We start from the raw sequence: 27,627 nt of genomic DNA, 5'->3' as shown, positions 1-27,627 counted from the left end.
TAAAAATATATATATATATATATATATATAGACATTCGATATAAAGTCGATATCCTTATCCCAAAATCTCCCTTCGTATTTTTAACATTATTTTAGAGTCGTAAAATAAAACCTGACGCCTATCAATATGATGATCGATAAGCAATCAGAAAATTACGCTGAGCCGATTCAATCGGTTCGAAGAAGGTTGTTTTCTTCCAAGAGATATAGTGACTTACCGAACCAGACACTCTAGCGTACAACACAGAAACTACTAAGCCCAAGAACACACTCTCCTCATCATCATCATCATCATCAGCAGCAGCAGCAGCAGCATCCTTCTCTCCCATCTCTTGGCTTTGTTAGAAAGCCTATGATTTACTACGCGCCGTTCTCCCAATGTAAATGTTTATACGTTTCTTGCCAGAGCCATTTTAAGTAGTCGTTAAATCTAGTTAACTATTATGCCTCCTCTTCAAATGGAATTCGTTTTAACAACGAGATTGAATCCGAAACACTTCATCGGGTTGGTTAACTTTAACTTGAACATGCGGTTGTTGTTGTAGAGATAGGATATAAAAGTTTGGTCTATGATGAAAATAAAAAGGAAAAAAGAGTCGAAGGAAGAGATGATGGAACGCGTGGCCATCTTGAGATCTTCAAAAGGTCTCCAAGTTTTTATCGAAGCCCTACAAAAGCCAAGGCAGCGCCACCGTTGAACCACATTCTTTTCCCTTACCGCTTTTCCTTTCCCCTACCCTTTCTTTGGATAACCTTGAACAGGCTCACGTAGAAAAAGAACATCGAAAATAATCGATGCAATTCCTCAAACATGTTCCTCTTCGGTGAGCCGTTAAACGACATATTAAACATTCCAATAAAATAACCTACGAATACTGGTATAATCAAGAGCGATTATTATATATTATGATCAAGTAAACGATTATGCTAAACAAAAAGCCTGTTAATAACTACGAACTAGTCTAATAACTACCCAAAGACCTCTTAAATTTACAATGTCATTTCACTCGGTTTTCATGTATTACAAGTTCCCACTGAGAAGTGTTTTAACGGCATTACTCTCATTCTAAATTCATTCACTTGTTTAATGATGTCGCGAGGACTCGCTAAAAACTGGTTTATTATTTCAAACTTTCTATTCTGAGTTAGTTAAGAACGTATTTTGATACAAATGCTTTTGATGGTTCGAACATTTTGAAACGAGTATTAAACTGATGGAAAACATGTAAACGTTTGGAAAGAACTACCTCGAAGGCAATTCCTTCCCGGAGGCTTTTGTAAGTGTTGTTTCAACGCCATCATCATCATCATCATCATCGTCGTCGTCGTCGTCGTCTCGGAAGAAAAAGAAAGAGAGAAGAGATAGACCGGAAATGCTACCATCGCGATCGCGAGAACGACCGAGCCAGTCGATGAAACAACGCAGCGGGTCTCTTCGGAATGTCTATTACGGGATACGTCTATCTCTCTCACACACACACACGCACTTTCATACCCTTCTCTATTTTTTTCTACCTCCTGTCTTTCTTTCTCTTTATTCCTTTCTTCCTCTGGTTATATCTTCGATAATTACACTCTTCGAATGTCGGTGACGTTACTTCGAAAGCCAACGAGCGTAACAAGATGAATTGACGTTTGAATTACAAGACGAGTGTACAGACACTTGGCGACTAATACGTTCGACTTCGCAAGGTGCACGTTCTAATGATTACCCTCTGTTTCTACGTTGGAATATCGGATTATCGGATTTTAAGTTCTTATCGAGTGCATGTGCAGAATTATTGTGTTATTGATTACAAAAATCAAGTTTCTGGTTTTATATTAATACGTAATAAATTGTAAATACATAAATGAATATTAAGTTTCAATTATTCGAATTCTAAACATATCGAATATGATCAGTTATTATACGTTTCAATGAATATAACTAAATTAAATGCATAATAATTACATATATCAGATATAATTGAATTAGTATTTCAAAATTTGTCTATACCAATTAATCAAATATTAATATCGTATAACGATAACATTGATTTCTAAATATATACGATGGTAATAAATTCTTCACAAGCTCTCGTAAATCGAGGCCAGGTTAACATGTATTAAATATCTCTAAACTGTGAGATCAAATCTTAAGATAAATCTTCATTAATCTTAACGATGTAAGAGTGGGGTGTACAAATCAGACCAAGAAGAAAATAAGACACTCTACAATGTCCATGATTAAAAAATATAAGCGCGTTCTTCGTTCGTACCATGATGAAAATTTTTTTCTTTTTTCTCTCTCTCTAACGGAACAAGGAGGTTCGAAAGCATCGAAAGGGAGAAGATACATTACGAAAATAATGGCGTATGAACAAAGTTCGGAGCGTTTCGTGAACACGATCGAGGAGGCAGCTTACGAGGCAACATGATAGGGAGGTTCGGTATGTTAATTACAGAGCAACGTGCGTCTCTCTCTCTCTCTCTCTTTCTGTTTCTTTTCCTATATGCGTTTCCAACCTCTTTCTTTTTCTCTCCCTCGTTGGCTCGTCGGTTGCCAGCCGATTCGTCTTGGAACGGCCCATTGCGCTGTTCTCGTTGCACGCAGAGTTCGCGTGAGACCGACGAGTCGACCCTACGACCCGAAGCCGAGAAACGTTTCGTTTTGCCCTCTTTCGACCTTGCCTCCTTGTCTTCTTCATCTCCCTGTCTTTCTTTCTTTCTCTCTTTCTCTCTCTCTTTTTCTCTTGAGCTTGAGCTTCTCTTTTACCTCGTTCACCGCCGATATCTCTCACGGTGCGTTAGAGAAAAAGAAAGATAGATAGATAGAGAGAGAAAGAGAGAGAGAGAGAGAGAGAGATAGAAGGAGATCGGAGAAATCGGTAGACAATTCATGGCTCATGTTCAAGCATGGCTCACGTGCCTGGTTATCAAAGATAGTGTCTGTGTTAGGTAGGTATTGCTAGACCTTAGCGAACCAACTGTTACCATCACCTTCCCTTCTAATCGTGCTTCTGATCCTCTACCTCTTGGTGCACCGGCTATATTCAAGGAAAAATCAAGGTCGTTCTTCGGAGATAAATGCACGTTTGTTCGAAACCCTTCTGCCAAGATCGTTCCACATTTTTCACGGTACTAACTAATCAACTCTATTAAAATTGTACAGATAATCGTTGTTATTATATCGCGTAATTATCGTTCCTCGACAGTTTATTTAAGTTTCATAATATCCTAAATCTTAAATAAATCTTATTTTTTTTTTTGAAGATTTTCATTGATCGAGATAGGTAAACCGGTATCGACTATAGACTCACAAGTCAAATAAATATTCTTATATTATTCATTTGTTTTTAGAGAATATTTGGGTAATTGATAAGAATAGTATAATGTTATCAAGACATTGAATTTAATCAGTAAAAATTATCTTTTTTCTTTTGTAATCGGTACAGCAATTCAAAGGAAAAAAAAGGTAAATAAGTTTCAAGTATTGTTGTTGGTTTAAAAGTAATTTAACTTTGTTCCCTTTATCAAATTATCATTCCCACTATTTTCATTAATGAATTCGTAGAAATACTCAATCATTTTCTATAACAAAATAAATTTTCCTAAGCCGAACAAATCACTCTAAAATGTTCAAGTATATTTATAGTACCTATTGTTTTCAATGTAAATAAAAAATTAGAACAATAAATTTTTTAAAATATTTATAAATACTTTAACGAGACTTGCTTCTCGTATATATTAAATGCAAGAAAAAAAAAAGAAAGATTCGTTCAGAATAAACAGAAAGCATCCGTAGTATCTGCAAGAGCATTCAATGTTAAAGAGGAAACACGGTTGCTCTTGGCGTCGTGACAATGCAGAATCACATGTTGCAGAACTTCTTCGTGATATACAGCAGCAGGTAAGAGTAAAAATGGTCAAGACGGAAGCCTGAAAGGCGAAAAACCCGCCCTTTTCACTCATCCTTAACATGTTCGTTTAGTTTCCGCAAACATTCAATGCAATAATATTGAAACGAATATACATATAAGCCGTTCACAGGCTAAAGTGATCATTTAATTTTAGTTAATATTTATAATAAATTTCCTTTATAATTAGGCTTAACGCCAATTAAATAAGTACAATTTTTATAATCATTCAATAATAAATGATACAAAAATGTATATTATTTTATCAATTTTTTCTATTCTTTATGTGGTGGAGTTAATCGATTTTGCAAATGAATGGCTGATATATATATTTATGTATACAAAATGTGCATACCTAAATATGCATTCATTCATTTATATTTGCGCTCACCTCCAAAAGTGTGGCACGTAACCGGCCGGACACAAATCTCGACACTGACCACACGGTGCACCTTGATAAACAGCATTGTTCGACGAATAACCACTTGAAGGGCTATCTTGTCCCTGTGACAACATTCTGTGAGTAAACAAAGAAAAACAAATTAATTCTGCAAATTGTGATATAATAAAGATACATAATACAGAAAATTAGGTGCAATATATGTTGACTTTTAAAAGATCTTTACCAAAAAATGTTGTCTCTTGTACAAGAGGAAGAACATTTTTTGCTTGTATGAGTGTCTTATTTGTATTATTTACGACTTTGAATATACAGATATATAAATATCGTAAATAATTATAACTATCGTTCGTGTGTAATAATAACGAGATCGGGACGATAAACGCTCGTTACACATATGCACTCTTCATTATACCCTAACGATCGTAATATGGGAAAATTACAAAGAGCGAGAGAGGAAGAGCGTGACATTTTTCACCAAATTTATACGACGCACGATCCCCGAAGAGGAATTAATTAAAGGGCCCTATCTAATATGAGAAAATAAGAGGAGTTACGCCCACGGTGAATTAATAAAATCGAGGTTCGTAATTAACAAGTAAACGATGTCCCAGCGTGATCGCTGATCGTCATTGATTAAACGACACACACGATGTAATTACACCTCTCTGGCTCAATTTTATTACGTTGAAAACATTTCTCGCGCCTCATATCGACTAGATCGAATCTCACCATCAAATTCATCCACACTCTCTCTTTCTCTCTCTCTTTCTTTCTTACTTTCACTCTCACTCTTAATTTCTCTCTTACTATGCGCATAAATAATTTTCTTATCAGTCTTTAATGTCAATCTTCGATTTTCTTCTTCCCTTACTTCGCAGAAGCAGTAACTCCTAACAAACTCAACACGAATCATCAAAATAAGTATGCAGATATGTATGTATGCACTGGATGTTTTTCAAAGACAAATTTTTGAAAAGTTTATTTATAGATTACTGATATTATTATCTTTTTAAATATCTTTGTTTAAAATAAAATATCGATAATCTTAATTTGTTTAATTGATATCATTAAGAAAATAGGATTTGTTAAGTATGGGTGCTTATGATTATAAATATAAATATATTGAAAAAATAAAAGAGAATAAAAAATAATGTAAATGTGCAACTAACAATGAATAAAAAAAAAAAGAAATTATTAAAAATTATAGCTATATACTATGGTGTATGTTGGATCACTTTTTCTAATGAAACGAAAATGAAAGTGTATAAAAAGAACAACAGAGTGTATCTACACGTAAAATGAGTTAGGGACGTAAGCACTAGTAATTAGTAGTTTTTTGCATCGTTAACGTAAAGTATCCCAACATATCTTATACGTAGTATACACTAACATTGACGATAATCATGGTATTTTAATGTCCACGTGATTGCCAAGCACTTACGAGTGTTTTCCTCCGCGTAGTTTATAATTCGCAAAGCGACCAATTAACATTTTTCGAAAAGAGAAAGAAAAAGAAGGTGCTTTTAACGAGATCGAAATACTTTCTAAACTATCTAGACCATAATGTCTCGTTTCGATTTGTTCCTGTTGTTATTCGTAGAAAATTCTTTTTTTTTTCCTTTCTTCCTGTTATTTTCTTTTTATTAATTATTGTCTTTCACAACTTTTACAATCAATCGTAATTTCGTAAAATTATCATCGCGAAACCAATTACATTTAATAATTTCCTCGTTAAAACATAAAAGAAATAATTTTCAGAAGATTCGCGAACTGTCACACATCTCGTTCAATCTTCGTCTCTATAAATACTTTCTCATGAAAATAGTCATTGCTTTCACTTTTACACATAATCAAAAAAGGAACGCAACGAAATATGATTCGCGTTCAAATTCTCTGGTAACTTTCTCGCAAGATAAAGACGTACAATATCCCGCTGTGTTCGGTTGCTCTCGGTGGATGCTTCTCTGTTAGCAGCAAGAAAAGAGTACTTCGAAGGTATTCTCTTTCTCTTTTTCTCTCTCTCTCTCTCTCTCTCTCTCTCTCTCTCTCTCTATTACTTTGTGGAAGTCAAACAAAAGCAGAACAAGTGCTTATAGAGTATTCATTTAATGTTTGACGCCTTTCGACTATGGCAAAGACCGTATATAACAAAGTATAATAAATTAAAAGTAGAAGGAACAAGAATAAAAATTGTTCTTTGATATACACAAAAATGTAATTATATAATAAATATCAAACGAAATAAACTTCTATACATTCTCTTTCATAGTTTTTCAATTAAAGCAATATTAATAAAACATTTAATACAAAATTATAAATTAATCTGCTCGCTTTGTCATACATTATGCAAAACGTGATCTTCCGAAATAAGTAAACATGATTAATACATATTTATGTAAAAAGTTATCTTTTAAATACAAGCAATAAAAACATTCAATATATTCCTTGATATCTATCATAGAAATGAAAAACAGCATGGAAGGTTTCTTCTTGAAACACAAGAAGAAATAAAAAATTATTCCAGATGTGTAATGTTTACTGATTCAGCCAGTATATTGATAATATGTATGTACGCAAGCAATAAATTCGACAGGTTACTCTCGGTATGGATAAGGGATCTTCGATCGAGAGCATACACGTATACGCTCATACTCGTGCCAAAAAAGAAGACTAAGACGAAGACGAAGATGAAGAAGAAGAAAAAGAAAAAGAAAAAGAAAAAGAGATAAGAGGAAAGAAGAAAGCTTACGTATCTACCTATTGCTTTCCTCTTCGTACCAGTCAAGAGATGCTGTGCCGGCAAATCGGAGCGCGCGTTACACGGAATCCTTTTACTCGAGTTCCCCCTCTCGAAGTTTTCTCAGCTCCTTCTGAACGTTCTCCAGCACCTCTTCAACTTCTCTACTTCTGTTGATGTCTCTTATATGTAGTAGCAACAACGACGATGATGATAATTCCAATAACGATTGATTAAACCTCGATTTCGAAATATTCTTCTGATCTGCTTTCTATTTCTTTCTATCTCACCTTTTTCACTAAGAACACTATTCAAGCTTTTAACGTGAACCACAACACTACCTTCACCAGCACCTGCACAAGCATAAGCACCTGCACCTGCATTCACGAAACGAACAACCGGCAAATCCTGGCGTAGCAAAGCTACGCAAGATGATCGTTGCTCAATTAAAAGGTTACTAATCTCCAAGAAAGACAACAACGACAACGACAACGACCGGAATAACGAAAAGAGAGACAACAACGACGTTGAAGACGATGGCATCCTTGCGACATCGTCGTGCACTGCACTCCCGAGACGAGCCAAACGCTCGCTCGTTCCCTCGCTTGCTTGCTTACTTGCTTGCTTGCTTACTTGCTTCTTCACTCCTTTCTCTCTTCTTCCTGTCTTTGTCCCTCTCTCTCTGTTTCTCTCTTTCTCCTACCCTTTCTTCACCTTTTTTTCCTCTCCTCTCGTCCCTTTGATCCTTCCCTATTCTTCATTACTCTCTCTCTTTCTTTCTCTTTTTTACTTTTTTTTTTATTTTACCGTAAAGATAAAATTCGAACGACCAAAAAACGTGGCCGACTTTCACGACCGAGGCAGATATTTAAGATTAAAAATTTAATGCGTCTATACAATTTGACAAGAAGATAGTAGAAAGATATAGAAAAAGAGATAAAAAGGAGATGAGAAAGAAGAGAGAACTGATAACGAAGCATTGATTAAGACTAACGAATAGATCTTCTTTTTTTTTTTGTTTTTATACTCTAAATTTGAGAATTAGAAAATAAGAAGGACGTAGCAAACAAAAAGGAGGAAGAGATAAAAAGAATTCTTGAATTATCGATATCTCGATTCGATGGTCCCACGATCCCGCGTTAACACACGCACAGTCAAGAGACTCGAGCTGGACTGACCGCCAAGATGAGGCCCATGTTCCCCCCTCTACGTCTCCTCCTCCTCCTCATCCTCCTTCTTCTCTCTGGCTTACAATCTCGGCCTGAAACCCCCTTTCTCCCCCACCCCATTCGCATGCCGCGGGGCCTTCTTCCTATATACACCCTCCCCTTCCCCTATCTACTCCTCTTTTCTATTCTCTCTTTATCCTCCCACCGTGACTCTTAACTCTATCTTTCTCTCGCTCGCAAATTCATTTTATCCTTTTCCTTCTTTCTCGTCGATTCATCTTTCTCTCCCGCATGGTTCCTCCATGCCGGCGAATCTACAAGACACGTGCAATTCATTTGGATTGCCACTTTTTAACGAATATTAAGTAGAGCAATTATATAAAGTATATGTATATAAATTTGTATATAAAAAAAAAAAGAAAATTGTACACAACCTAAAGCAGCGTTTTCCAATCTGTGTTCTTTGAAACATTATAATGTTCTATGAAAAAATTAATTTTATTTTCATTTTTGTTTTATTGTATATGTATAGGGAAAGTGGGAAATGCAGAGCATTGCTTTGATAATGCCTAGGTATTATCCACAATATCGAGCCGTTTTTGTCAATATAGGAAACAGAAGAATTCTTATCTATATCTTTTATTCCTCATCATTACGACACATGCTGTTTACGCAATGTCTAGAAGAATACATTATTGGGCAACAGTACAAACTCTGCCCTCAAACACATACACAAAAACAAGCATGCAGCGGGTTGTTAAGCTGTGCGTGCCGCTATACTATACGTACCTCTGTAAACTGAAACTTAATGTCGATGTGTATACAGCACACTTGTGATGTGTGTTCTTCTGTTTCCTACATTGACAAAAACGGCTCGGTATTATCGACAGTGTCTAGACATTATCCACAATCCCTGCATTATGCATGTCTGCATTTTGATATAACACAAAACTTATCAAATATGATCAAGTTATATACATACAATTTTCTGTAGATAATTAGTGACTCCTAAAATGACTTGTACAATTGCTTTATAAATTTGAGGTTATATGAATTAATATTTTGTTAATGAAATGTTTGGGAGAGGTTAAAATCCTATAGAAAAAATTCTTTTCCAATTGAAGCTATTAAAAATATTTCAAGGTAATTTTTCGTTTTATTTTCTTCTTTTAATAAAACAGTTATGTCTATTCATAAAGTGAAAACGTTTTCGAAATTATTTCACAAAGATCTGTTCTGTAAATAAGAAATACATTTATACATGTAAAGCTTACAACTATAAAAATTACTAGATTACTAATGTTATTTTTATAAAATCAATTTAATTTCATTACAACTTTTAATAATATCACGGTATAAATTATTGTAATTATTTTTAAATTGAAATTTAACGAAGACTTAATTGACTTTTAACTGACTTTTAAACTTCTATAACAATGTTTGTTAAATAGAAGTTATTTTGGCATCGAGAGGTGCTCTGAAATAAAATATTTTTTATAGAAGAAAAATAAAAAAGAAATTTTGTAAATCTATAATGATATCCAAAAATTTGATCTATTACAATTAAAAACGACGATCTTAACATAAAATTAAGGAATTAGGAACAATACGACTTATAATAACATAGTTATCGTAAATAACCAGGTACCAAGGTATCAGTATATTTGTTACATAAAGTTTAAAGTATATCGTCAAATTGACTCGTTTGAATTATTTATATTCATTGTTACTTGATGATAATCATATAATATATGTTAATACTTAATAATATACGTGTACATTACCATATCGGTACAACGTGAACGTTAAATTCGTAAATGTGTTTCATATTTGAATCCTCTTCTTTTAATACAAAGATTAAATTTCTTTTCAGCATTTAATAATGAAACATGATATGAAACTATAAAATAGAATAAAGTTCAAAGAAAAAACTTTACTTAATAAGACGTCTACGAATGATCTGGTAGGTTAAAATGTAATTACTTAAAAGCGCGCTCTTTTTAAGTGATGCCATTTAAAAATTGATATCGCGCATGCTCCGAGGTGTTGTTTCCACCTCGTAAACGTCACACGTTCAAGGTACGTAATTTAATATTCATGTTAGATAATAATCATGAAACCGATATTTTTTTTTTATTTCCCAGATTGTATTGAAAAAAAATTCTTTTACGTCGTTTTATTAAGGAGGAGTGTTATGATTCGATCGCCTCACGTGACGCACTTTATGAAAAATGGCGTGAAGTTGGCAGGAAGATGGTTGATCAGAATTACGAAAGAGTGGACGGTCCCTCGCGGGGTTACCGCTTCCCATTCCCTCGCAGAACTACATTACTTCGCTTTTCTTCGTTCACCAGAGTCAAAGAAACATAGCAATACAATGTACGATATCAAGTGGATCATACCTAAACTCCGAACTCCAACAAAATTATGGAACATAGCGAGCAGTATAACCTTCGCCGCTGTTGGGATATTTTCCAAAATTCTTATAGGTATGTATCATTGTTACTTATATATGGTATATATTACGTAGTATTACTTTTGAATCAATCTATTCTTTAAAATCACTTGTCTGCATTTTCTCTATACTTTCCAAAATATCTTGGTTTTTTTCATATTTTTTTTTTTTATATTCTTTCTTTTTTGTTAATGTTTACAAGAATTTACAGAGAATTATCTATTACTCATGACGACTATTTTTAAATATTAATGATTTTATTTATTCAGTTTATTTCTACTTTGATCTACTATGATCAACTATCTATTTAGTGTTTCCTTGTGAAATTCTTTAATTCATGTAATGACTAGCTAAACCCTAAAATAGCTATACTGACCTGTTTAAATATGATAGAAGGCAAAATTACTTGTTTCAACTTGGTAATATATGAATTTACAAAATGTAAATAGTTAAGGTATGAAATTGAAATTAAATCCATAAATAAGATCCAATAAGACAGCACAACTAACAGAACATTAGATTGTAAAGTTCAAGAAGAGATAAGAACGGATAACTGCAAGTATTGTTGTAGAAAGAAATGCGGACTTTAAAGACGGATCACATTTCAATCTCATATTTTAACTACTTGCCTTTTGTGAATGTATACGTATATAATTTTATGCATACCCTAAAACTACTAGTTTTAATGAATAAGAATCATTTTTATACACACATTTTTACACACTTTTTATGTGCTTTCCCAAAAACACCTAGTTATTATGGGTTAAATCTAGAATTTCTTTATTTAAATGAATTTTTTAACTAAATTTATTAACTCATAAAGTGCTAATTTGTTTTACTGCATTTGGAAATTATCATAATAAAATTACATATAATTATTATATAGTAATAGAAAATAACTTCAATAATTTATCTTTTCTAAATTAAATTTTTTTAATATTACATGTATAAGAGTTATGCGTATGTCTGTCCTACGTGATCAGATAAAGGTAATTTTCCTTTACTTATATTAATAATGAACAATGTATATTAATCTATCCATTTTTTCTTCATTTTGTTTTATCGAGTTAAATGATTTGACGTATGAATGTGTGTGTGTATGTATGTGATTCATGTATAAGTAATATTGTATATATAATATCTTATATACTGATTTGGTTCTAATAAGAAAAAAGAAATATAAATATATATGTAATACAAGTATCGTTTTTTTAATAAACATATTCTTTCGCATTAAGAATGGTTAAATAAAGCATTGGTGTACAACAAACATATCATTAACCGGGCCTTAGATGAACGACCAAAAAATGTTCCACTCATCACCGTCTCAAATCATCACAGTTGTTTCGATGATCCTGGCATATGGGGTAAGTTCAAGTTTTATTCATATCACCGCAAAAGCAAAATGTATGAAGCTTCGATTAATTTATCAATTATTTTAATTGTACAGCGCATTTGCTTGTTATATTTAACGTCTAAATAAATTATGCATGTGTACAAATACGTACATATGTTATACAGGTTGTTTCCCTGTCTTTCTTTTTCCTTTCCTCTCTGTTTATCTCTTTTTCTTTCTCGTTTCTTGTATTCTGAATATGCCCGCAAACTCTCCCTCTGAGACATATATAATCTTTTCTTTCTCAGAATGACGTCGCTAAGCGATCGAATGAAAGAATTAAAGACAGAAAATCTCTGAACTCATTTAGCCACACTGGACCTGAGACATTTGCTGAATCGTCGTAAGATGAGGTGGTCGCTCGCTGCACATGACATTTGTTTCACGAATGTTTGGCATTCCTACTTCTTTATGCTTGGCAAGTGCATACCTGTCATACGAGGCAATGGTGTTTATCAAGAAGCTATTGACTTCTGCATCGAAAGGCTGGCTTCTGGAGATTGGGTCCACGTGTTTCCTGAAGGAAAAGTCAACATGTTTAAAGAAAATATGAGGTATTTATATTTATCATTACTTTCATTTTAATTATTCATACGTTTATCTATGCATTCTGAGCATTAACTACACGACCACGTGTAGTTAATAATTCCAAGCACTTTGGAATAAATAAAAATATTATCTTTGAAAATTTATCTCAATGGATACCTTTGAACTAAAACTGAAGAATAAAATCAACAAATACATTCTAATATTTTTACAAAACAAAAAGTACCGAATACGTGTGCGAAACCTATCAAAACAATGCTATCATCTGAATTTATTAGTTTTTATTATTATAATTACAAAAACACAATGTTAGAGTAGAATGCCTTTAGTTGTTATATAAGCAATGCTGGTAATTGAAGCGAAAAGAGTTAAATATTAAGAGCAATCATAAAAAAGTACATTTAATTTTGCAGGTTGAAGTGGGGTATTGGAAGATTGATATTAGAATCACCTGTTACACCTCTAGTGATTCCTATATGTCATCTTGGAATGGATCAAGTACTTCCAAACGAACCACCTTATATGTTCAAAACACGAAAAAAGGTTACTATGAATTATGGTGAACCTATAGATTTTAGTGAGTTGTTGAAGAACTTAAAAGAAACTAAAGCCACAGAAGTAGAGGCCAGAAAAGCCATCACAGATCGTATTCAAGAAGAACTTTTAAGGTAAAGCTTTTCTGAAATGTTATTGTGTTGTTTCGTATTTTTATTTAAATCTAATTTTAATTGTACTATAATTTACAGATTAAAGGCAGCTACCGAAAAACTTCATGAAAAATTATGACAGCCGATAAAATTTCGCAGATAATTTTTCCCTAGCCTTAATTATATATATATATATCGACAATAGAAACATGAAAAAATATTAATGAAGATATACATTTTTAATTTTGCATATCACTTTACTAATATGAACAAAGTACGAAATTAGATAAATCTACTCGTTTATAATATATCATTTTCGTTATTCCTTTTTACTTTTTTGGAGTTTTCTCTGAATATTTCTTTAACATATGCATGATATTTACTAATGTAAAATGCAATTTATTTGTTAGTCATTTAGTAATACGTATCATTATGTATATATTATTTAATGCAATAATGATCAAAAGGCAGATAGGAAGAATTTATCAATATATTTAATCGGAATCTTCTTAAATAAGGAACATGATTCTTTAAGATTCAAAATGTAGATAATTTTGAAAATGCTATAACTTGTATTTTTAGTATGATTCGATGACAACTATATTATAATAAAATAATAATTCTATTGCAATTACCAAGTGTATAATTATCTAGATAAATGTATGAATTCATTTATCAGCTTTTAAAAGCTTGTTCCTAATAATAAGTTTATACTAATAATACAATTATAACATTTTTCACTATTTGTTGATATTCATTCTCGTAAAATATATAAATTCCTTTTTTTTATAGAAAAGAAGTCAATGAATCATTTCAAAATCAATTTAAAATAAATATAATATAATAACATACAACTCTTTACAACATAAATACTATTTTTATATATGTATAATATTACAGACAAATCTTTGAACATACAATTTAGTATACAAGAAGTGTGTTTTACATGTATAGTAAAATCTATATAAAATAAATATTCAAGAAATAACATTTATAATAATTTGAAAAGTTTTTTACAAAATAGAATATTTATGTTATTTCGATTTCTATTATTTCTTAGTTTAAAGAAATAAAAACACCTATATTTACAATAATGCTTCACAGTAAAGATCGTTTTTATAATCTTGTAATGTTTCCCTAACTTATATTGTTCTATAATGTTTTTTTATTTATTTATTGTATGTTATTATTTTAAATAAACGTATTGGAAACCAAATATGTACACTTTAGAATAGTTTGAAATTGATTACTAATGAAATTAATTAATTATGTATGCATGATTTATATTTGTTTTTATTAAAAAAGTATTGTTGAAAACCTGTTACATTTATTAATAATATATATAATTAAAAGGAAAACAAAATATTTTAACATCAAATAATAATAGTAATCAAAGTTAATCTTATTTAGTGAAATAACATTATAAATATTCTGTAGATTATTTTTTAAATGTCAATAGAGCATTTATTTTAAACTTTGCTTACATGTTATTGTAAGTATATGTTTAGTTTATATTTATACTTTGTATATTTCATTTTATATGGCTTTTTGTGTATGTATCATTTTTAGTATAATCAAAACTTTTTTATTGTAACTATTGTTAGTTTTTTACAACTTTATTTATTATTTCTATTAAAATAAATGTATGTAACAGCTATAAAAAGATCTTTGGCTAAGTCTCTCACAATAATAGAAAGATCTTAAAATTCTCTCACAATAGTATTTTATTTTCTAAACTGATTTGAGTTTAGACAATTTTAGTTCCTTCAGTGTGTAAGAATTTTTTTCTTAAAATTTATAATTATATACTATTATTAAATATATGTTTAAGAAATGTATTTTATTTTGATATGGAATAATTCGAATATTTTTTAACGTTCTTGAATACATCGACGTAACTATGGTAGCAATAACATTCTACTGTAAATTAATATTTTCAATATATTTCTGTTTCTGTTTAAGTAAGCTGTACAAACTACTTGACATTTTGATACAATAATTAGAGCCATACATATAATATAGTTTTTTCTATAATTCTTAAAGTGACATCAGAATATATATAATTTTAATATAATAATAATGAAAATAATAATTGTGTTGAAAAAATCTGAAGATAGTTGCTTTTCTTGTTAAATATATGAATCTGCCTGTTTAAAGTGTCACTAAAATTTTGTTTCAATTGTTGTACACGCAAGTATATCAACATTAAAGCAAAAATGAATTCTTTTCATATTTCTTAAACTCATTTAAATACAATTTATCATGAAATAGTCTTCTCTCAGTAATCATCATTTTTGATTTTAGAAACATTTCAAAGCCTTACATACAAGACACTTATGCATATTAAAATAATATTTATATTATATTCTCTCTCTCCGATTTAGATGATCAATAGACAAAACATGACATTCAATGCTTATCCTATTGAGATTATTTATTCTATAAACTAACATTGTAATAAATTTATTAACGTAATAATTACGTATGTCTTGGCACATTTTCCTAATTATGAAATTGGTAGTGGTCTTTTACAAATGATACAAAAACGACATACGATACTCTTCTCATCTTACGCTTCGCATACATAAACATAAATTACGTATTTTTATTATTATAAACATTCAATAGAAAAACAAAATAAAACTAACGAAAGAAATAACTAGAATAAAGTATTATCACACTCTTGACACATATTGTTCTTTGTTTATGCATAATATTCCATAACAAGAAAGTCCTGGTTTTTTATTCTGAAATATCTAGAATAAAAAAAGAAAAACAATTTGATATAAAAAATATTATTATATATTTTTTAAGAGCAATTTCAAATACTATTAAGATATGACATAATTGTTCCAACTATTATATCTTTGTTCTTGGACGGTTTTTAAAAGGAAGAGACAATAAAAATACTTTTTTTTATAAGATTCTGATAAAAACAAATGATGTTCAAATTTTCACTGCCTATATAAATATGAATTCAATTTAAAAAGTTATAGAAATATATACATATGTAGTTCTATGTAAGCATTTCTTTTAGTTATTAATATTTATTCCTATCTGGTGTTTTATATGCATATTATAATGTACACAGACAATAGGAAATAAGAAACCAATTATATTCACATTTATCATTATAATCCTCAAGTTTTTGTTATCTATACTCTACAATACATATATAAGAGTATCCCAGTTTTATTTTATTATTTATTACATAAATAAATATTAACATTTATATTTTATGTATTTCCTTTTTTATATGATATGATTAAATAGTGTACGTAATATAAGTTTAGATAGATTGCACACAAACTGCCTTAATAAAAAAAAAAGATAAGAGATACATAAGGAAATACTAATATTCATATTTCATATATCTCTATTTCTTAACACGATATAATTAAATATCGTATTTATTCCGTGTGTGTGTTCGTCTTAATATTTGTCTCTTTCAAATGTATACTTTATTTTGAAACATTATATAAAGCATTTCATAAATTATTAATATTTTTCCAAAAAATTGCATGATCATACATTTATTTCTTATTTTATAGTTTTTTTTTAATTTTACGATTTATTCAAGATCTTTTAATTAGAATACTGTATATGTATAATTATATATTTATATATATATATATTTTTTAAATATTTCTTCTATATTTCTTTTTACCAGTATATTCATAATTTTGTAAATCTCTATACACAGAGTGGTACTTGCAATACTAAATAATTTTAAAATATTGTACTTAAATTTTTGTTACATAGGACAAACATGTTTTTAATTCGATAAAATCACATGTTCTTTTAACAAGAAAAAAATAACTTTACTTACGAAATAATTTGTTCTTTGAGAAGATTTTTTAATGGTTACCATTGACAATTCTACGAAGTTTACTTTTATCAAAAGAACAGATACTTCCGAGTAAAGCTGAACGTTCGTTGCCTGCTTTCGATATACGGGGCTCTGTTCCACCAGACGACACAGGTACTGGTAATGGATTGATGTTTTTGGTAGGTACATCAGCATGTGGCATTTCTGTAGAACCTTAGATTTAAAAAATGTCAATGTTATTACCTTTATAACGACATGAATTAAGTTTTTGTATTCTATATAATTTGATATATCTTGAAAATAAAGTAAATTATGAACATAAACTAAATATATCCATGTAAAGATACTGAAACATTTTTTGCTATAAAAATATGTATAAAGTTTTTAGTAAAAAGGTTTGCAGGACTATAAAAAACTAGATTAATACTTGTTAAGCCGACTAAAAACACTTAATTAACATGGGCTGCAAAATTGACCTTGACAGAATTATAAGTGATTTTCAATGTTTGTAATAGGAGTGACACTTCTTTGATGATCCTATATAATATATCAAAATTAACCTGTACGTTCTCTTACCTTAATATTTACAAATTTTGTTCTACATATCTTGCTTCGCTTGATAGGTAATTTCTTATAATTGTGACTGTAAATCCTATATATCATTAATGGGAAATAAATAGACTAAGTTTTTAAAATAAACTCAAAAAAAAAATCAAAAATATTTAAATTAGAAGACTGGTAAGGCCATACAACCGACTTATCTTATTCTATTTTTCACCAAAAGATTGAGAGAGAGAGAGATTTGAACATTATCTTATAATGATTAAAAAAAGAGGTATATTTGTTACTATGTATTTGCCTGACATGTATTTCTATATTTGTTAATATAATACATGTAAGATACCATTCATAAATACCAAAGTAAGAGTACAATAAACAATTCTTGTTAATTTTCTATTTGACTAGACATTTTGTAATTACCTTACTAAGTATTAGTTGTCTTCCAAGTTCTGAAATCTTCTTTTAATATTTTATTTATATTTTAATCATGCATAAAGGTTTATAAACAAGGAATATAATTAAAATAACTATTTCACATAGTGCATATGTTTCTTAATATGTATACGGTATTTAATTCTATATGTATATGCATGCGATGATATGGGATAAATTTTAACAAACATGAATGCACAAATGAACGACCTACGTGAAAGAAATGACCGTAGTATGCGCCATCAACTTTTGTGCCCAGCTGATTAAAAAAGTGAACATTGATTAGTATTAATGAAGGTAATAGTAATAGCCAAGGTGAACTTACCAAGTGATGGAGGCGTTAATGTTCCAACACTAGTAGCTGTAGACGTACTCGTAGGGCTGTCAGGTCTTTCTGAATTTTTACCATTTACTTGTTTTGTTCCATTTGTTTTTAATTGATTACACATTTGTTGTTCGTGTGCTAATTTTTGTTCCTTTTTCTAATACAAATAATAAAATTTCCATCAATATAGATAAAATAAATATATATCTATATAAAACTAAGAATTTTACCAATTTCTGTTTCCACTTTTTCCTATCTTCATCAGTACTCATCATTCCTTGAACTCTCACAAGTCTTTTTTGATGTCTAGCTACTTTTTGCTCTTCTCTCAATCTTTGCTCTGCCTTATTCATTGCTTCTTGCAAAGCTTCCTTCAAATGGCTACTAAGCTTAAAATGTGGTTTTTCTATAGAACCAATGGCAAGATTTGCACGATGTACTGTTTCAAAAAATGGATGTTCTAGCAAACGTTGGACCTTAGGCAAATCCTGTTTGAGAGCCTCTGGAGATAAAATTACCTCCAGTAGATTTTTCAATGTCATATCGCAAGTTGGCATTTCGGAACACATTGCTTCCATTAATGGTCTGCCAAATGTCATTTCATATAATACATGTCCGAACGAATAGACATCTACTTGAGTCTAAAGAAAGTTACTTCAGTTATTTACATAGAACGATTCGGCATTAATTATTTAGTATTTAACAAACCGTAGCATGGAGCTTTCGTCTTTGAACAACGTAAGGCCTATAAAATGCTGGTAAACCCAAAAGACCATTCTCTATGTCTAATAACTTAGCACATCCTTGCGTCAATAATATGTTACCTGTATGTAGATGCCCATAAGGTAATCCTTTTTCATGTAAAAAACTTAGTGCCTCCAAAATCTGTAATATGATACATTAAATTAGCAATTACAAACTTCAATACTTGTTTTTTTTATCTTGAAAGTCAATAATTACTAACCTGATAACCATAAGTAGTAATTTCAGATAGTGTGAGTGATTTAACTTGTTTTGGATTTCCATATTTTTTTATAAACGACTGCTTAGGTTTGGTCATACAAAGTATATCACGTAATGTACCCATTGGACAAAAATTTCTTATCATAAGAGCTCCATTCTCTGTTACATGCTGGTGAACCATTGGTTCAATGTAATTATGTTTCAAAGTGCCTAGACTCTTGAAAACTCCTTGCATGTCTTTATCCTGAAGATGTTTATCTGGTCCAAATTCTACCCAAGCAAGCAAATATTCTTGCTTTGGATGTTGACGATTCTTAACAGTATAGTAATATTTTTTTAATCGCCATCCCATATCAGGAATAGCTTTTCCAACTTCAAAATTAGCATCACTGCGTAAAGCTAGTGACACTTGCTGTAGTGCTATTTCTACAAAAAGAAGAAAAAATTACATGCATATATGTAAAATATACAAATAATCAACATTTGGAATCTAACTTATTACCATGTAATGGCGTTGTATAATTATCAGGATCTAAAAATTTTTTCATGGGAAGAGATGATGCCAATATGGGATTCATTAGTACAATATTTAAATAATTCTGTAAAGCTAGTTGACGTTGAGCTATAAAGTTAGGCTCCATGTTCCCAATGATTTTTTTAGGAGGTAATGGCAAGTCAATGCCTGATACTGATAAAACTGCATTAAGCTGAACAAAGTCATTGTAACGTCTGCTCACTCTCCACGTTTTTTCAGGTAGAGGACCACGTTGTACTCTAATCACATACTCCTATATAAACAATAAAGGAACTATCAAATATCGATATTAAAATTAATTTAATCTAAACTAAACTAAACTAATTAAGATTATGCTTGCTGCTATCATACTAAATAAAAAAATACATTATAAAATCGATGTAGAAAATGGGCTATAACAATTCTTGTGAATATCAACATGAAAATAATTCAAACGTCATTATTATAATTAGTAACAATTACTAAATAATTGATCTTATTGAATAAGAAACTTACCGTATGCCCGTCGATTGTTCTAGCATTTTCAATAACACTTGTCAGCTTTTCTGTATCATCTAGTAATATTTTATTTGTATACCTCTTCTCAAATAAAGCCATTGATTGATACTAATCCGATGAAACGCAGAGCCCGTGAGGGGCGATCTGCGATAATATTCCGCATAAACCCCACGCGTAACCAAACATAACGTGCTTCAGCTTCATTTCAGCATTAGTAAGCGTAAATTCAATAATAATATCGGCCTCACTGTTATCGGATACTGCCTCTAGGGTGTTAATTTCGCTGACAACTACATACGTGATTTAGTTAGAACATCAATTTGTAAGAGAACCATCTTATTATACGGTCGCCCACTAATGTCACAAGTAAGAACTATTACCTGCTACTACCTGTTCTAAATAAAACGCAACTTGGAAACAGATGGATTATAGATAATTCACGATTATCAATAATTCGTCTTTCTTTGATTATGTAACGTACATAACGGATATTATTGTTAAATTACTTTTCTAAATAATTTCAGATTAAAATTAAAACGTTTTTAAGCTTCGTCGGTGTGTACACTTTGTGTCAAAAGTTATCAAAAGGTTAATGGAAATTAAATGATAAAGTGAGAGAGAAAGAGAGAGAGATATCTGCGCTGCACTGACGCACCACCTAGTGGTATATATTGAAAGTGTTTAAAAGTATTTATGTTCACAATATTGGCGTCACTGTATTTTCTCTTTATAAGTTAATATTACAAGAATGGTATTTACTAGAGTGTTTATAGTATGTAATGTTTTAATTATCTTCCCTGAAATAATAACAAAATAACGATGTTTACTAAACCGTTTAAAGTAAAATCTAATAACCAATTAAAGGGTACTGAAAGGTTAGTCTAAAAATTATTTTTCTATTTATATTTATTTGTTTTATGTTATTATTTTATATATTTATAAATATATAAAATTGCTTGATTTTGTTATTGCTTCTCTCTTCAGGAAAAAATTATGCGAGTATGTACTTAATAAATATCCATCTCTAACAGAAGAAGCGATACAGACTTTATTACCTAAAAAAGAATCAATTACTGTTATGAGGATAGTAACACACAATGGTCAACTATGTAAATTATATTGTGTTGCGAAAATACCAATGTTCTTTCAATTAGAAATATCCTTGTCTATGTTTTTCCCAACGATTTACACATTATGGTATCATCCACATTTATTATACGCTTTTACTATGCATATTCAAGTATTACCAAAATTGGTAGAAGGGGCAGATTTGATGTTACCTGGAATAGTAGTAAAAGAACCAATAACATTCTATTCTTATGGTAAATTAGAAAAAGGTACTCCAGTATCAGTGAACACAGAAGAAAATAAGGTATTACTTTTTTAATAGAGGTAATGAATATCAACATATTCTGTCAGAGACAGAAGTATGAATAATTAATTGAGTAAAATTTATAACAGGCGCCAGTAGCTATTGGTATTACTGCACTCTCCAGTGAAGACATGTATTTATCTGCGGGTCATGGAAAATGCATACAAATTTATCATGTTATGGGTGATACTCTTTGTCAACTAGGAAAATCACCTCCTAGACCTGACCTTGGTCTTCCAAATGTTTGTAAAGAAGATCAGTTAGATGAGAATGAAAAGGATAATGAAAAACTAGAAATTACAAAAAGTGATTCTGATGATGCCACTTTTGAGCCACTGTCTAATTTAATTGATGAATTACAAATTGATGACGATGATAGCGCTATTAAAGTAGACTTCATATCTGAGGTAAATATATCTATATTTTTAAATCTTTTTATGTTAGAATATATATATTTACAATTTGATATTATAAAAATCTAAATTTTACATTATATGTAGGATATTACAAATAAACCAGAGGAGCAAGCAGAAAAAGACTTAATTTCCGAATTCTTAAATCTCACAAAAGAAATGGATGAATTATTGGAATATTGCTTTTTGAAAGCATGTAAAACAACGCTGAAAGTCACCGATCTGCCCATATTAACCTCTACTTTTTTCAAAAATCATTTACTAACGGCCTGTCCATCAGATAAAAATATAGATATAAAAAAATCACGTTACAAGAAACTATCTGTTTTTCTAGCAAATATGAAAGCTAAAGGACTTATTAATACTTCTGTGACAAAAGGAGTAGAAAGTATATTATCAGTGGAGGTAATTTGCAATACCTAATTTGAAATTTGTTGAAATACTTGTTGAGAGCCATTCTTCTTTATCATATTATCTTTTTTCATTTAGTTTAAGCATCCTTTAGTGAAAGAATTAATTGTTACTGAAACACCAGCCCCACCAGAACCAGTTGTTTCAAATACAGTTGGCGTATCAGACTGCTATAAAGTAACTACTGATGTTACACCAATATTATCACTATATGGATACGAGTAAGTAAATAATTGCTGTTTTAGGTAATTATTGTCTTATTGCGATACAATATTTGCACAAAGCATGATCTTTTGTACAGAACAGATGTTAAAAAATGTTCATCATACTCGATTACGCTATATTATAATATGAAAAATATTTGTATATATTTTCCTGCAATGTGATGATTACAGAAAAGGCGACACTATAGAAAGACGACAAATCAGAGAGTGTTTTATAAAATATATCAAAAAAGAAAATCTTCAAGATGGAAAGTGAGTAAAAAATAAATACTTTTTAAAATAACCTTGGTGCATAATACCGTCAATACTTTTTAGAATTTTGAAGTTAAATCCACAACTTGCTGGAATTTTAAGAACTAAAGAACATCAAGAAACTTTATCAGTTGAGGACGGAATTAATAAGTTTGTAGGTCGTATGACGCATATGCATCAAGTAACCTTAGCGGGTACAACGATCTTACATAAAGGAAAACTAGAACCAATTGACATGAGAGTAACCATGAGATCGGGAGGAAAGAAAGTGAGTTAATGTACAGTAAAAATATGAAACATAAAAAACGGATAATATTTTATTTTAATACCATATATATAAACTTTAAGGTGACATTGGTAAATAATCTAGAAGCATTTGGAATAAATTCTAAAGACTTTAGTAAAGAATGTCAAAATATTGGCGCAAGTGCTACAATCATTGATGACCCTGGAAAGAAAACTCCAAGCGTTCTAGTACAAGGAAATCAAATCTTGTATGTGTATAAATTATTAACAGGTATGAAATTATTATACATGAGATTACTATATATCTAGATAATAGATATTTGTTGAAAGTTTTATACTATCAATTAAAAATTTTAATTATTAGAAAAATATGGAATCAAGAAGACTTATATTCGAGGTTTGGAGTTTGCACCGAAAAAAAATGCCAATAAAAAGAAATAAACTGTCTATGTTAACAGAATACATTTGAATATCATAACAAAAAAAAATGAAATATAATGTTTCTTTATAAATGTGATTAAAACCAGTCTGATTCTTTACACGAAAAATTAGTTTTTAAATTTATAATTTTCCATATGAATTATATGTTATTGTTGTATGGTCCAAAATGCATATTTCATTTAGCAATAAAATTATAAGTCCTGTAATTATACATTTTTTTTTAAATTAAATAAGTTTATGTATGTTGTAAGATATATATTTATATGTGTAGCAAATAAAAATGCATCAAATTAATGATAAAAAACGTAAATTTAAAATAAAAACGTAATCTTACAAACAATTGTCACCCTTCGAAAATTTGGATAATAATTGACATCGATTAAAGTTTGTTAATATAATTTATTGTATATCGAGGTTTCAACATGGAAAAGTACAAATATTGCAATATAGGGCCCGCGAGTTCTCCTCGGATAGGAGGGAGGGAGGGAGAGAGGGAGAGAGAAGGATGTCAAGTTAAAGGGTGGGACAAGACATCGCGACAAAATATACGCGCGTGTCGAAATGTTTTTTCTTCTTGCGTCTATACTTCCAATTTTAAATCACATTCATTCATATTACGATCTTATTTATTTTTTTCTTCTTCGTTCTTTCCTGGTATTATTCGCCCTTATTATATATTCTGTTCGACGAGGAATAAAATCATTTTTTAATGGAAGAGACGAACACGCGGTTCTCGTTCGTCAGATTGTTTTTATATCTCGGTGTATGAGTGAGTGCATACGTATGTATATACGAATGGTGTAAGTACATACGTGTGTTCCTTTCTTTTCTTATTTTTTAATATTTTTTTTTCGTTTTTTTTTTATTTTTTTGGATTAAAGGAAGATTCCCTCCTCTCCATGGCCCTCGCATATATTTAATACTCATTTTGTTCATTTTTTTTTTCTTTTTGTTCTCTCTCTCTCTCATCTCTACGCACGCGTGCATCACGTAGTGACTCTTATTTAATTTTTTTTATTTATTTTTTTTTATTTATTTTTTTTTTTTTATATTTTTTTTTCCTTTCATTATTCAATTATTCGAAACGCGCGCGTGCGTATCGTTACTATTGTTTTCATGATCATCATAATCGTCATCGTCATTCCATTCTCATTAACTACCAATGGTGCTCCGACAGTCGTAGCGCGTGAACGTTTCTCGCACAGCGATCGACCCCCTTTTTTTTTTTTGTTTTTTTTTCTTTTTAATTTTTCTTCCTTTTATTTCATTAGCTCCTCGTCTTACGAGTGCGCTCGATATCTCGATAAAGAAAAGGTCCAATATCTTCTTATAAATAGATTTTCGGTTAATCTCTATGCGATTCAAAACGTATATACATACATGTGTAAGTATATATATATATATATATATATATATATATATATATATATATATATATATATATATATATACACATATATATACACGTACTTAAATATATGTATTTACGGATACGCAACGTGTATGCGTTGTTCGTGAATTTTAAGATTTTTTTTTCTTCTAGCTATAGCTAGTTATAGCTTCGAGAGATGAACTTATGTCGATCCGTGGGCGGAACCGTGCTGCGAGGATATTCGTGATCCCCGTGCTTTCAAAATAACTCACATGAGTACGTGCGAATAAACGCGCGAATTTAAACACGCGAATAATAAAAGACAAAAATCCGGAACATTTAGAAAAATCGTTAAGAGGAAATGCATACATCATCTATGAATGTTATTTTACTCCGATGCTCTGCAATTCTCTTACATTTTACATATTTTTCGATTATATTCCTCTTTTACGATCTTTAAATGTGTATTATTATAAATAGTATTCTTTTTCTTCTTTTTTTTTTTTTCTCTCTCTCAGAAAGAAGGATCGACGAAGTTACGCGCGTAAGCTTATTATATTTTAATCGAACGAATTCTCTCTCTGTAATTAATTAATGAATTAATTAGAGCGCATTCCCGAAGCTAAACATGCTACAAAGATATATCTTATACTGGGCTCGTACTGATCAAAATTGTTTGCATCGTATCCAAATTGGTATATACAAACAACTCGCGAACAGTTCGCTAGCAGATTACAAACATTGTTTGCTCGGTGTTTTACGGTTAATTCGCTGTTTATCTCGCTCATATACAATATTCGATCAACGTATCGGAATACGTTGGAACGTCTGCAAGATTCCTTGGATTAACGAACAGGTCCTTTGATGTACCGCATCAGTAACAAGTACTGTTCGTTAAAGTGCCTACACGCTGCTGGTAAACATAATTTACGATTAGTAGGCTGGACCCAGTATTATTATATCGTCGGAATAACGAATCTTGCATGTTAAAAATATGCCATACGTATGTTAATACGTATAAACTAACGTCTATTACCGGAAATCGCTATTTTCTTGGATGGTCACACGTAAACATTTAAATTGCTTTCAATTTATCGAAAACTTTATATCAAATCGAACGGATCGATCGCTTTGTAATCAACGATTTTTCCTTTTTCTTCTTATCTTTTTTTAAATTTTAAATTAACGGAGCGACATACAACTGTGGGGGAGTACCTCTACTTGATTCTCTTCTTTCTTTCGCATCCTCTCGTTCTCTCTCTCTCTCTCTCTCTCTCTATCATACTTTTTCATTCTCTCACACTCTCATCAAATTTTCATTTTTTTTGGAACATGGGCTTACTTTGTTACTTCTGCTCGTTACCCCCATCATCGCGATCATAATGATCGTAGTCTTATAATCACTATCGATTTCGTATCTCACATTTTCGTTCGTTCTCTCTTTCATTCAGTCTCTTTCTCTCTCACTTTCTCTCTATCTCTCTCTCTCTCTCTCTCTCTCTCTCTCTCTCTTTCTCTTTCTCTTTCTTTCTTACTGTCACTTTTGTTTGCGTTTGGAATTTTCATCATTTTTTATGCAACACATAATGCGACTAGATAGTACAGGTTAATTAATAATTAATATCATTAGTTATACAATAATAACATATGACTAGACAATGCAAGATAATAATTATATCATAAATAGTAATAATCATGGATCGTAATTTGTATCAACAATGTGATGACGCGCACGTGTTTTGAGAAATGTAAAATTTTGTATATGTAGTATGTCGCCTGTCTGTCTGTCTGTCTGTCTCTCTGTTTGTATTTTCATGTCTCCTTTTTTTATCCTTTGCTTTGTATATGTGTGTATGCATTCTTTGCCGATTCCTTCTTTATGCTGCGCACTATGGACTCCTGAAAAAGGAATCGTATATATGCATGTTGTGTTCCTTTGTATTTTGACATGTATGAAAGTGTATGTTAGTGTGTGCGTGCGTGCGTGCTTAAATGTGTTTTGTGTATGTTGATGTGTGTGTGTATGTGTGTGTATGTGTATATATGCATCGCGTCGAGTATTATTATACACGAGCACGCGCACAATTTCTACATAGCACAGAAAATTTACACCACCGAGTAAAATATATCGTTCGATCGTTCTAGTTTTTCCCATTTTTCGTGACGGTCACATAACTTGTCGTCATTGCGGTAACGAAACACATGGTCATCGTATTTATTACGATGTATGTATTATTTTTTTTTTATAAAACGGAAAGATCCTTTCTTTCTTCTTTCTCGTGCGAATACATTAGCTAGCAGTCGATTATCTTCTTTCTTCGTTTATACCTACTATCCTGTAATGGTTTTTTTTTCTTTTTCTTTATCTTTTTTTTTCTTTCTAATCCCATAAATCGACACACCGTAATGATTTGCAATGAGAAAAATATGAATCCGTCTAATATATTTATTCGCCGTTCACATACATAATGGAAATCCCTTAAAAACGGTTAAAATTACGATTA

At 30.6% G+C, this 27,627-nt stretch overlaps 4 protein-coding genes across 9 annotated transcripts in view; 2 read left to right on the top strand and 2 right to left on the bottom strand.

Annotated features, from left to right (window-relative positions):
* The window catches only part of LOC106786566 (protein prickle-like), an 85,369-nt gene extending 75,248 nt beyond the window's left edge, over positions 1–10,121 (bottom strand). The window contains exons 1-2 of the mRNA XM_014748089.1: positions 9,990–10,121; positions 4,288–4,413 (exon numbers count right to left, since the gene is read on the bottom strand). Of these exons, the coding sequence (XP_014603575.1) occupies positions 4,288–4,412 (125 nt within the window). The 5' untranslated portion in view covers position 4,413; positions 9,990–10,121. The remainder of the gene's footprint in view (positions 1–4,287; positions 4,414–9,989) is intronic.
* Positions 10,122–10,214: 93 nt separating this feature from the next.
* LOC106786570 (tafazzin homolog) lies at positions 10,215–13,557 on the top strand. 5 transcript variants are annotated; one of them, XM_014748098.1, is made up of 7 exons: positions 10,215–10,284; positions 10,390–10,694; positions 11,644–11,649; positions 11,899–12,027; positions 12,367–12,610; positions 13,016–13,270; positions 13,349–13,557. In XM_014748098.1, exons 2-7 carry the CDS (start codon positions 10,400–10,402, stop codon positions 13,386–13,388), a joined length of 969 nt encoding a protein of 322 aa, XP_014603584.1. In that variant the 5' UTR covers positions 10,215–10,284; positions 10,390–10,399; the 3' UTR covers positions 13,389–13,557. The 5 variants fall into 5 exon arrangements, with proteins under 5 accessions (XP_014603584.1, XP_014603586.1, XP_014603583.1 ...); XM_014748100.1 differs by having other exon boundaries at positions 10,225–10,284; positions 10,350–10,694; positions 11,953–12,027; XM_014748097.1 differs by having other exon boundaries at positions 10,225–10,284; positions 10,350–10,694.
* A 2,276-nt stretch (positions 13,558–15,833) lies between these two features.
* Positions 15,834–20,654, bottom strand: LOC106786568 (PX domain-containing protein kinase-like protein). 2 transcript variants are annotated; one of them, XM_014748093.1, is made up of 8 exons: positions 20,390–20,654; positions 19,862–20,147; positions 19,361–19,785; positions 19,105–19,281; positions 18,627–19,037; positions 18,397–18,553; positions 17,079–17,291; positions 15,834–16,005 (listed from the first exon to the last, which is right to left on the bottom strand). In XM_014748093.1, the coding sequence occupies exons 1-7, from the start codon at positions 20,489–20,491 to the stop codon at positions 17,107–17,109; spliced, it is 1,743 nt and encodes a 580-aa protein (XP_014603579.1). In that variant the 5' UTR covers positions 20,492–20,654; the 3' UTR covers positions 15,834–16,005; positions 17,079–17,106. The 2 variants fall into 2 exon arrangements, with proteins under 2 accessions (XP_014603579.1, XP_014603580.1); XM_014748094.1 differs by lacking the exon at positions 15,834–16,005 and adding an exon at positions 18,286–18,330 and having other exon boundaries at positions 17,203–17,291.
* Positions 20,655–21,113: 459 nt separating this feature from the next.
* Positions 21,114–23,949, top strand: LOC106786567 (eukaryotic translation initiation factor 2D). Its single transcript, XM_014748092.1, has 9 exons — positions 21,114–21,267; positions 21,377–21,764; positions 21,854–22,171; positions 22,265–22,582; positions 22,667–22,809; positions 22,984–23,064; positions 23,128–23,332; positions 23,413–23,581; positions 23,675–23,949. Exons 1-9 carry the CDS (start codon positions 21,212–21,214, stop codon positions 23,749–23,751), a joined length of 1,755 nt encoding a protein of 584 aa, XP_014603578.1. The 5' UTR covers positions 21,114–21,211; the 3' UTR covers positions 23,752–23,949.
* Positions 23,950–27,627: the final 3,678 nt, after the last annotated feature.

Source organism: Polistes canadensis, unplaced genomic scaffold (genome assembly GCF_001313835.1).
Source record: "Polistes canadensis isolate GaletaPanama2010 unplaced genomic scaffold, ASM131383v1 scaffold_77, whole genome shotgun sequence".
NCBI lineage: Eukaryota > Metazoa > Arthropoda > Insecta > Hymenoptera > Vespidae > Polistes > Polistes canadensis.
Note: the sequence above shows the minus strand (reverse complement) of the source record. Positions and strands in the feature narration are given on the sequence as shown.

Bases quoted from the DNA above. Each gene is read 5' to 3' on its own strand.
- LOC106786570 (XM_014748098.1), top strand. From the start codon at position 10,400: ATGATTCGATCGCCTCACGTGACGCACTTTATGAAAAATGGCGTGAAG. The intron at 12,611-13,015 runs GTATTTATATTT...TTAATTTTGCAG, and splicing joins ATGTTTAAAGAAAATATGAG to GTTGAAGTGGGGTATTGGAA. The intron at 13,271-13,348 runs GTAAAGCTTTTC...TATAATTTACAG, and splicing joins ATTCAAGAAGAACTTTTAAG to ATTAAAGGCAGCTACCGAAA.
- LOC106786568 (XM_014748093.1), bottom strand. From the start codon at position 20,491: ATGGCTTTATTTGAGAAGAGGTATACAAATAAAATATTACTAGATGAT. The intron at 19,786-19,861 runs GTAATAAGTTAG...TTCTTTTTGTAG, and splicing joins TTATACAACGCCATTACATG to AAATAGCACTACAGCAAGTG. The intron at 19,038-19,104 runs GTTTGTTAAATA...AACTTTCTTTAG, and splicing joins GACGAAAGCTCCATGCTACG to ACTCAAGTAGATGTCTATTC.
- LOC106786567 (XM_014748092.1), top strand. From the start codon at position 21,212: ATGTTTACTAAACCGTTTAAAGTAAAATCTAATAACCAATTAAAGGGT. The intron at 21,268-21,376 runs GTTAGTCTAAAA...TTCTCTCTTCAG, and splicing joins CAATTAAAGGGTACTGAAAG to GAAAAAATTATGCGAGTATG. The intron at 22,810-22,983 runs GTAAGTAAATAA...TGATGATTACAG, and splicing joins TTATCACTATATGGATACGA to AAAAGGCGACACTATAGAAA.